This window comes from Myotis yumanensis, unplaced genomic scaffold (genome assembly GCF_028538775.1).
Source record: "Myotis yumanensis isolate MYYU_CA2020_CCGP unplaced genomic scaffold, mMyoYum1.0.hap1 SCAF_2, whole genome shotgun sequence".
In the NCBI taxonomy this organism is placed as follows: Eukaryota; Metazoa; Chordata; class Mammalia; order Chiroptera; family Vespertilionidae; genus Myotis; species Myotis yumanensis.
Window position 1 is genome coordinate 149,945,990 of NW_027223753.1, and position 11,444 is coordinate 149,957,433.

Below are 11,444 nucleotides of genomic sequence, written 5' to 3' on the forward strand. Positions count from 1 at the left end.
CTTGTTATTTACCCAAGAGATGTGAAAATAAATGTCCACTAAAAGACTTGTATAAGAAAGCCCATACCTAAAATTTTATTCATAAAATCCAAAAACTGGAAACAGCCTGTTTATCCACTGATAGGAAAAAGGATAAAAAAAATTACAGTATATTCATGCAATGGTATACTATGCAGTTAAGTTTAAAAGGAACAAAGTACTGATGCATTCATCAACATGGGTGAATTTCAAAACCATCTGTTGAATGAAAGGACCTCACACATAAGAATACATGTTGCATGCCTTATAAGAAGTCCTAGAACAGCCAAATTTAATCTGTGGTAGAAAAAAAATCAATGTAATTGTTGCCTCTAGGAGGACTGGGGGACAGGAATTAAAAGGGAAGGTACATGCAGGAACTTTCTCGGGTGCTGATAAGGTTCTAACTGGTATACACTTAAGACTTGTGCACTTTACTGGATATAAATTTTAGTCAAAAGAAAACTTGTGAACAAATATGGAGCCCTAGTTAACAATATGCATACTGAGGTGTTTGGGGGATGGGTATAGCCGTTAGCAGTTGGAATTTGTCAAAAATATAAGATAGATTGATGGAAAGATAGAGTGACAGATTCATGGATAGATATGTGATAAGCAATTATAGTAAAATGTTACTAGTAAAACCTATATGGTGGATATACTTATTGTAAATTTCTTTCAGTGATTTATGATAAAAAGTTTTATGATAAAAATAACCTATTAATCATTAAGCTTTTGATATTAGTTTTTAAGGTCCTTTTCACATGGATCTCTTTGGGGTTAATATCCTCTTCCAGCACAGAAACCCTGACAGTACAATTCTCTAGTGGACTAGACATCACTTTGTCCCTGAAAGAGATATGAAGCTTAAATGGACTAATTCTGGGTGCTCAAGCTTTTATTGGCATACTCTTGTTACATTAAGGGAAATGTTTTGTTTCTATTACTGGAGGAGTCCTTCTAAACTCTACTCTCTCTTCTCTCCCCCACAATGTTCTCCCTGTGTAGGAACCTTCCTGTCATCCTGGACTGGGTAAAAACTCAGAAGCCTGGAACCATGGGTGTCAACATCATCACGTCTGACTTCGTGGACCTGGTGGACTTTGCCACGACTGTCATTGAATTGAATGACCTCCTACAGGAGGATAGAGCTTTGGCTAAATGCTGATTCAATTTTTATTTATCTTAATATTGAATCTTTTGATCCAGGCTAGAGTTCTGAAGGGTTTTCTGTTAGGATGGCTCCTGGGCAGTGATGGTGAAGTGAATAGAAAGAAAAGGAGGGTGTTTTTTCTTTTTCCCCTCCTCACAGGGCCATTTGGATAGAATTGAAGATCTTTTCATTGCATTTTCCCCAGTGAGACTTTTGAAAAACTTAAGTCCAAGGGAAGAAAGCATGTTTCATGAGATCGAAGCGAGGATCTCCTCAATGGTTTATGATGTTGAATGTTATATGGAAATGGAGTCTCCAAGATACATTGGGGTATTGTGTGTCCTCCTACTAGGCCTAGCTCCCTGTTGTCTTCCAGGATGTGGTGTTTGAGTCAGTGAGAAAACTGAACCAGAAAAGCATTCCTGGTCAAAAGAATGACTCCTTGCAGGTGTAGACTGCCCTGTGCGGTGGCTCTACTATCAAGCTTAGGCTTTGAGGGGAGAAAGGGCCAAGCACCAGTTCTCTCTAGACATGTTGAATGTCACCACCTCATCCCTGAGAGAGTAAGACATTTATCACCAAAGTATTTCAGCTACAAGCTGTCCTTGCATAGCTTATCCTTGGTAATTAGTCAGCTTCATTCTTCAGATAAACAGTGCAGACTGCCGTTGGTGTCAGAAATGTGTTTCCCACTTTTAAAGCATTGATTCCTTTCTCTTTGTTTTGGCCTCTTCTTAAAAGTGAAAGGAACAAGGACCAGAGATATTTTCATTGCGGGGCCCAACAATAGACAGACATGCATGTTTGTTGCACGCCAGATTTTTTTAAAAATTTAATTCTGTAGCTTTTCCCAAAATGGCTGCCAGGTAAGCACCTCCATCATTTGGTCAAAATCGTCTTCAGAGTAGGATCTTCAAGCCAGATCTTGGAGTTGCATTTCTTTGTTGTCTGCCTTGGACTCGGGTCTATGCCATGGGACATGCTAATGGAAGGGAGCTTGTCTGTGACACCGCGGCGGCAGACACAGGATGCATGAAAAGTGCAACGGATTTAAGGAGGACACGCCAAGTGGGTTTGGAGCCATTCTGTAACTCCTTGAAAACAAGACTACCTCGGGGGACGTTTAGGATGACTTGGATGTCGTCGAGTGAGAAATGCCCAGTGTTGGAACATTTCCAGTGTGTGTCTTCCTTGTGCTGAGCCTAGTAATCACCACTGCATGAGGGCTTTGAAACTCACAAGGGGATTTTTTTTTTATTATTGATAAGAGGTGCTTATCCATAAAAAGCTCTCTTGTGTTTTATTTATTCACTTATTTATTTATAGATTAAGTATCTTCAGTGCTTCTTACCTCATGAGCACTCACCAAGGAGCTTCCTGAACTTTCTCACCCAGGCCCGATGCTGCCATGGTCTTCCTCCTTAGCAGGACCATGCATCTCAGGACTGTGAGTGACCTGCGACTCTGCTGTAGATGTCCTGGCTCCTCAGTCAAGAGGGCGGACGGGGTTCGTGTGTGAGCGTGGTCCAGATCTGAGAAGCCACTTGCAAGCCACGCACTGGAGTAGTGAAGAACTCTCAGTTCTTGAGGAAGACCCTCCAGAAAAGGGTTGAAAAGAAAGCAGCTAGGAAGAAAACTGATCATGGGAATGTGTGCACTTCGATGCTCCTAAGAACTGCCTGAGGATCTCTAAGGAAGTGTTAGCTTCCAGGTTCTAAAGGAGAAAAGATAAGCATGCAATCCTGGGTGGCTGTGTGCATGTATACAGATCGTTGGACCACCTCCCAGTAGTTTCCCATTTCTACTTTTCGATGCTCATGGCTGGATTTGCATGCTGCCTGCCGTGGGGGGTATCCTAGAGTTGCTACCAAAAGCACATGCACACCCCCAATTCTTGGTCTTCCAACCTTTATTCCCTGTGAAGGAATTTAAGCCCTGACCTTTAGCTTCCACAGCTTGAGGAGGTCATAACACAAATGCCTCTGGGCATTAACTTTTCTTACATTTGAGCTCCTCTCCAAAGAGGTTTCTGAGATTTTATTGTCAAATTCTTTAGGACCTTCTATGGAAAGGAGTAAGGAAGTGAGTGCCCTCACTTTCTCCATTTCCCTTCAATTCTGATATTAAACTCCAGTGATGAGCTCTGAAATCCCTGGCCCACCCTCAGGGTTTTATTTGTTGTTATTGTTTCATTTGGGTCTTGTGTTTAATTTATGCTCAATTGCTAGGGACTAGATCAGTTCCCCTCTTTAACCCTTTGTTACTTGGCAAAGAGATAAGGAGGCAAGAGGAGAATTCTTCTTCTCTGTTTTATTTGAGCCTCAGCTTTGTCCAGGTGCTTGGTGCTATGAGGCCAGGTGTGTGACAGGTGTCTGCACAGGATACCAGTGACACCCAAGGGCTGCTGACTGTTCAGTGAAATGTTTACTTGATTTTTTTCCTTTAGTTTTAAAATATGCAGTTGCACTTGGGCTGTACCGTTTAACTGCACCGCAGTGTTTGCATGCTGAGAGAAAAGTCACCGAGCATGACAAAGAGCACAGCCCGCGGTACCAAGGGCGTGTGCATGGAGTCCCGCTCTGCATGGCGAGTGCAGGGGCTCGCTCCTTCGTGCTGCTGTGGGTGGCAGCCTGACTTGCATTTTGAAATCCTGTGCAGGAGTTCTGGGAGATAGGAGGAGGATTATGTACAGTTCACCCTTGATAAACACCCTTGAATTAGCAAAATGTCTGCCCCAAGAAGGAGTTGCTCCATGTATGATAAGGGGTGTGTGCATTCTGCTCCTTGCCAGAAGGCCAAGCAGGAGACTCGGTGGTGGGACAGACTTCAGTTCTGTGACTCATTCTGCCTTGGTCACCAATAAAAATGGTGACCTGACCATATCACTTATTCTCACAAGCTCTAGGGACCTTTCTGATCAGATAAGTTTATCTTATTTACTAGTACTCGGAATTAACTTCAAGGTCAGCTAGAAAGCTGCTTGATTAATCCAAAAGAGGATGTTAGGATTCAGGGCCATGGTTATGCTGAAAAGTAGACTGAATTTTTTATGAGCTCCCTGGACCATTTGCCTCATGGCCAAGGGGACCATTACAGGTTTCAGTTAGATTACAGCAGAGTTGAAAGGCTTGAGCTTGGAGCCTATTAGAGGTGCCGCGGTGGTTTCATGGGTACAGAAAATATTCTTAGGTTTGGAGAAAGAAGTCAAGATAGAACGGGTGAAATGATAAATGATCGAGAACTAAAATTGTAATTTAATGGCAGATCTAAAGGGTCAAGCCAAAAAATATCATCTACCTTCTGTATCAGACTCTCTGGTAGTTAAATTTACTTTCCTTAGTGCTAAGCCCAGACCCCTGTATTCTTGAGAACCATTAAGTCACAGTGTAAAGCAGGATTTTCTATAAACTCAAAGAAAAGCACAAGATTCAGGTCCCAGTAATGATCGATCTTCAGAATCCTAGTTTTCTTTCATCTCCTCATCTTCACAAAGTTTGTGTTTCTGTTCGAGAAGACTATGTGGTGGAACACTGCAGAGTTAAATGCAGTTTTGTGGTGAAACAGTATTTCTATTTCTGTTTTTCTGAATCTTACCATAAGAAAGTGCTCCCCATCGAGACGTTGTGGCAACCCAACTCAAAGGCTTAACGCAAAGCTAAAGGTGGAGACAGAATGAAGACTGCAATGAAACCACCTGTTTTCCTGGGAAGCAAAAGGGCTGCACAAATCCAGACCAGCTGACAGAGTTAGGTCATGCTGCAGTTGAAGTTTTGTCACGTTCTCTCTTGGCTGACTGCAGATGTTTACTGTTAGGTTCTGGGAAACAGAACAGGCTAATGAATGGGGTACAGGCATGAGGCCCCCCTCCCCGGCCTCAGCAAGGAAGTGATCCTGAGCTAAATCTGCCTTGTTCTTCCATCTGGAATAAAGATGCCAGTCTGCTACTTTAGTGCTGTTTTGCAAATCTTGGTCAAGCAGCTCCCCAAAGCATCAGGTCTCTAATGATGAAGTTAAATGCTATATATTAAGCAGGTGTACAGTTGTGATTCTTCTTTGTGTGCATATGTGGAGAAATGCTACTGGGGTTCATTTCTCAAAGGCACCACTGTTAGAAATTGTCTAACAGTGGCGCCTTTAGTGATGTGAACAGTGAGATGAACAGGGCTGAAAGAAATCTGCCAATGTGTATGTGAACACCTGAGAGTTGGGCTTTCCCCAGTGCATACCAAGTAGTCATGATATGCCAGGAGGAGATGTATAGAAATGGTAACATCAAACTCCACAGTGAAAGAAGTTTGGTTTGTATGGCATAGAACATGGCTGTCCCTCCAAATTCCACTAACTTTCCAGTACATATTGACCCTCTGCCTCAGACTGCTTCCTGCTATTTGCCGCCATGGCTTTGTCACTCACACATGTTGTCTTGGGACACACAGGAGTGGATTGGTTGGGTGATAAGTGATTTAACTGAAAACTTTACCCTTAGTTCCAATCGATGCTAAACAGCTCTTTACTGCCCTGAGGTTCCCCAGCTTCCTGCTAGAAATAATGATGCTAAGGACATTATGTCACTGGCTTGGCCCTAACCCAGAGAACGCAGCACACGATGCCATGGTGTTGAAGTAGCACATTCTTAGACACTGGAAGCACTCTAAGATAACTCCTTCTACCCTGCAGTGGACATAATGTTCTAGTCTTTTCTCCAACAAATCTTATTCTTAGGGCTTTCCAAATTCATTGCTAAGCCACATCATTTGGATGAAATGTTTTTCTTTTCTTCATTGGGAATTCAATCCCATAGTCTATTAAGACAACTCCATCAATGGTCTAGAGCTATTTTCTATCTCCTTCAAAGGATACCACTTTCTCCTCTTGTTTCCTGGCCATCCTCTGTTATCTGCTGATTACTGTGAATCGCAGGATGCTGGCAAAACTTACAGTAAAAGGCACAAACACTCAACGATGTCCAAACACACTCTTATCACAGTGGTTTTAGCTCCTTACTCTTCTCAGATGCATTATCCAGCTCCCCTCCCTGCTTCCACCCAATTACTAGAACTGTCCCTAATTGGAGCCCAGAACTTGGGGCCAGTACTTCATTCAGATATCAGGGGCTTGCTCCCAAGCTATGAGCCCAACGAGAAGCACAGCACTTTGAAAAGTCAAATAGGCCTTTGGCAGCTTTGAACATTTGCAGTTTTACATTTGTTATTAGTTTATAACACTAATAACACTTTAGTCATAAATCTGTAATATCAATATGATAAATCTTAGTACATAGTCTAGAGACAGTGGTACCTTGCTGCTATTATACTTACTAATTTATACACCATTAATAAGTATGACATATAGATTGTGTTTGCATTATTGTATTGTGTATGCATATATATAGTATATATGCCAACTGTAATACTTAACCTCACTGATCAGCATTTTAAAAATACAGTAGCCCCCCCCCCGCCCCCCCGCCACCATTATCCACAGAGGATATGTTCTGAGATCCCCCAGTGGATACCTGAAACCATGGATAGTAATGAACTATATATGCTGTGTTTTTTTCCTACACATACATACATTTTCACTTAAAGGAAGCATTTTGTGGCTTCTCTTTGGCATATCAGAATTGCCAGCATGACTACTCTTACACTTTGGGGCCATTATTAAGTAAAATAAGGGTTACTTGAACACAAGCACTGCAATACTGCGACAGTCAATCTGAAAACTTAGGCTACTAAGTAACTGATAGGCAAGTAGCGTGGACAGTATGGAGACACTGGACAAAGGGATGAATCATATCCTGGACAGGATGGCTTGAGATTTCATCACGCTACTTAGAACTGTGCAATTTAAAATTTATGAATTGTTTATATCTGGGATTTTACATTTAATTTATTTGGACTGCTGCTGACCACAGGTAACTGAAACCATGGAAAGCACAACCTTGGATAAGGTTGGACTACTGTACAGAGATTGTCATAGTGAAAATAAGTCTGGTCGATTCAGATGATACATGAATCTGAAAATGTTCTATTAGATATTATATTTTGTCCTCTATGCTTGTTTTATATTACAGTGCATGCCATTAGCTAAATTGTGCAAAATAATAATAGTAAACTATACCAATTTTAAGGTTAGAATTAAAATTTTACATATATGCTGCTTGATACTCCGAAATATATTTTGTGGCATAATTATCTTATTCATACACATTTCACATGCCTTTTCTCCCCTAGGAAATAATTGTTCAAATATCTCCCTCTCCTGTCTTGTAACCTGGATTATACTGCTTAATTCAAACTAAAACATTGTAAAGCCAGATTACCTCATTTTAACTGTGAAAAAGTTCAATCAATATGCTGATATGATGTCTTTTCTTTGTATTTGACTTGAACTACCTAAATAAGCTTAAACCTAATAATAAATCTAAAACTGGAGCAGGCACTTCTCCTTTGTTTGTATGCACATTGTATTATTGGCAATATAAATACTCAAGAGTAACTACTAGTCTTAGTAGTAGGGGTGGGGGCTTTACACCCACCCCCACCAAATATCAACCAACACAATCCTTCGACATGGTTGATTGTGTTTAACTGGTGAATGATTTAGCAAAAATTAAGTACAGTCCTGTGAAACAAAGCAGATAAATTCAGATGGCGAAAGAGAAAGTTGCACAATCACTGTATGCATTGCTCAGAGAGTGGGATCCATGCCACTGGTGGTCGGAAAGATAAGGTGGGATGGAAGATGGCCATGTCCTTGCATAGCATTAATATCATTGGTTACTTACTCATTCTGGTTATCTAACAGGCATGCCTTAGCTTAGTGATGAAACCCTTCTAGCCCTTGTTTATCTAGCATATACAAAAAAAGACAATAGTATCCAACTACATTTATTATCATATGATTTGTATTGTGTTTATTTTGTGGTTACCGTCTCTTTGTAGAAGTGATCCTGGGTTTGTCAATAGTGATATAAAATTTCCTTTCAAAGTAAACTTGAGTTTTTTAAAGAGTCTATTCTATAGAAGCTATGGAAGTGACCTAAGTGTAGGATCCTTTCCAAGCTGGAAAAAAAAATGTAGTTGATTCTACTGCACACTTTTGCCAAGAATTGGGTTTGGCTGTGCTCTTTAAATACATGAACTGCTATTCAGGATAGAAAGTTACCTAGTTTTTCATAAGGGAACTTTCTTCATGTTTCCTGTAGAAGTCCACACTCAGATCATCCTCTCTCCATATCTTCCTGTGTTGCAGTTTAAACAGGGGAAGGGGAAAAAGTTGTGGAGTCACTCAGTCTCATAGACTGTTTTTGAGGTTCCCATAGAATACAGAGAGCAAACCCTGTTTTTTCCACTTGGAAAGTGATTCCTTTTCTGTGAATCCCTGAGGTGAAGATGCCTGAGTATTCTGGATTTTTGTTGTTGCTTTTTTCCCCCAAAGGAATTCTTCTTACTCAGCGGTATGTCTCTTTGTTTACACCTCTGCATATCTGCTCACTGTGACCAGAGGAGTGATATTATTGTAAGACATGAAACCTTTCCTTCTCAGAGAGGGACAGTGGCCAAAGTCCATGTGCCTCAGCCTCACCCAGGATGGCCTGATTGAGTGCCAGTAAAACAGACATGCTAGTCAGCCCAGCGTGTTTGCACAGCTGGGTAGTGTTTGGGGATAGCTTTGGCGGGATGGGGGGGAGGGGGGGTGAGTGGAGAGTGTTAGCCTCTGTCCAGCAGCATCATGCAATCCAGAGAAGCCTTAGGCAAGCAGATGGCTTTAATGTAAGGGTCCTGGTGTCTAAAGAATAGGTTCATTCTATGGAGAAAAGCTCTAAGAAGCAGAGCTCTTGTTGCGAAAAGAGGCCACTGAAAGCTGTTCTTTGTTTAACCTGAGAACTTCTCTGCTTTTTTGGCCTGAATACTCTCCTGCCCTGATCCTCACTGGGTATTTGCCCAATTCAGGGCTCAGGGAATCCTCTCTAGGCCTCCATGAATTATAAGGGGATCTGGACAAAGATAGAGTGCCTTGCTGGATTGCCTTTTGCACAAGCTTCTCCCACCAACAAACTTATGGGTATAGAACTAATTTGCCACACATCATAGGGGTTGGTGGACCATTTCAGGGGGACCAGAATGCTCTGAAATAACACACAACATTTTAGATATATGTGCACTTTTTTTCTGGTAGAGGATCCATAGCTTTCATTAGATTCTCAAAGAAATCTATGATCTTTAAAAGTTGCGAACCACTGCCTTTCAAGTGCCTATGAGAATGACCATTCAGATGTTGGCACATGAGCTAATTTAGACTAGCACCACAATGCCATGGTCCTTCCTGTTACAAGCAAACATTAAATTAAGACATTTATTGACTATAGAGCTCTCTTTTAAGAAGCAAGGTTGGATAGAATAAGATAAAAGGGAACTGACTAAGTAAGTCCAAAGGATCCTAAGGGAGCATGACAAGGGCTCAAGCAAGAGAGGGTGGTAGCAGAGCCAGAGAAACCGGGCACGCTGGTGGCCACGGAGGGATGGCCGGGTCCCATGCACAGATTGCAGAGGAAATTGATACATTGGAGCCTTCTTCCAGAAGGGCAACTAGGAGAATGAAAAGTCCAGAAGTTATATCACATGAGAAACTGGGGATGTTGAGCTTGCAAAAGATTGAGAGAAAAGTGACGGGAATATCTTCAAATATTTTCAAATTGTTACATGACTGAGATTTTAGAATCTTATGATTTTAGATGTGGAAGTGACCAAAGAACATTTGTCCAGGGGCTGTTATAGGAGAGAAAATGGAAAGCCAGACTGTGTGGCAAAATGCAGAGCTGGGACTAGAATTTGGGCTCTGAGTCCATTCCCAGTGTGGGTTTTTTTCTCATCATTTTCCAGCTGCCTCCCGAGTGCCTGATGTGCAGGGGAGAGCTAGAACCCACGAGTTGCCATTACAAAAAGGGGAGCTTGGTTTAATAAAGAGTATTCTTATGTGGAATGGATGCTAAGTGAGAGAGTGAGCTCACCATCACAAAGAATATTTCTGGGAGTGTGTGTATCAGTTTGCTTTTGCTGATATAACAAATTATCATAAATTTTGTTACTTACAATAACACAAATGTATTACCTTTCAAGTCTGGAGTCAGAAGTCTACACTGGGCTGGCACTATGTTCCTTCTGGAGGCTCTAGAAGAACATCCATTTCCTTGCCTTTTCAAGTTCTAGAAGCCACCTTCCTTGGCTCATGGTTCCTTACTCCATCATTAAAGCCAGCAGCGTGACATCTTCAATCTCCCTGTGACTCTGCTTCTCTTATCACATCTTCTTTGACTCTGACCTCTTAAGAGGCCTTTTAGTATACACTGGGCCCACCTGGATAATCCAGGATAGTCTCCCATCTCAAAATCCTTAATTGCATTTGCAAAGTCCCTTTTATGATGTAAAATGACATCTCATGTTCTGGGGATTACGACATGGACATCTTTGGGGACTTCTATGCAGCCAACCACAGAGTGAATCATAGAAAGTGCTTTGACACTGGTACTGATTTTTAAGCAGACTTGAGTTCAAATCCTGGCTTCAGCACCTACTCATTTCATGACCATTATCCATTTGAGCCTCTGTTCCCTTAACCATAAAATAGGAACAAAATCTCAAGGTAATTATGAGAGTTTGTGGTAATCCATATAAAATACCTAACATATATAGTGTCCTATCGATAAATGGCAGCCCTATTTGATCAAGGAACTTTCAGATGATTCTCACATGACAGGAATTCAATAGAAGAAACTCCATTATTAAATGAGAGATTTGATAAAGTGACCTCCAAATTCCCTTCTGATATTGCTAACATTAAAAGGGGTGAAATAGCCCAGCCAGCATGGCTCAGTGGTTGATGAACCAGGAGATAACAGTTTGATCCCCAGTGTGGAGCATGCAGGGGGCAGCCGATCAATGATTCTCTCTCATCATTGATGTTTCTATCTCTCTTCTTCCCTCTTCCTCTCTGAAATCAATAAAAATATTTTTTTTTAAAAGGAGTGAAATAAAAGGTATTTTCTTCCTGTATACTTCACAGATCCAATTGCAAGGAAATTGCTTTTCTGGGCAGTCCGTAGCTAACAGACCCTCCCACAGTTCTGCTATCTATTTTTGTCACCAAGATCTCTGGTCAGGTTTGAGCAGGACTAAGCCTGGCCTGGTGTGTAATGATTGGCCAGACCAGGCAGCTGAGACCAGTACGGCCTCCCTCCTTCACATCTGTCAACATACCTGGCTGCAAGCAA

The 11,444-nt window shown here is 41.5% G+C and overlaps 1 protein-coding gene across 1 annotated transcript in view; it reads left to right on the forward strand.

The window, feature by feature from the left end:
- PLCXD2 (phosphatidylinositol specific phospholipase C X domain containing 2) overlaps positions 1-7,608 on the forward strand; it is a 61,597-nt gene extending 53,989 nt beyond the window's left edge. Inside the window, exon 4 of the mRNA XM_070406160.1 lies at positions 1,027-7,608. Coding sequence (XP_070262261.1) covers positions 1,027-1,186 — 160 coding nt within the window. The 3' untranslated portion in view covers positions 1,187-7,608. The remainder of the gene's footprint in view (positions 1-1,026) is intronic.
- Positions 7,609-11,444: the final 3,836 nt, after the last annotated feature.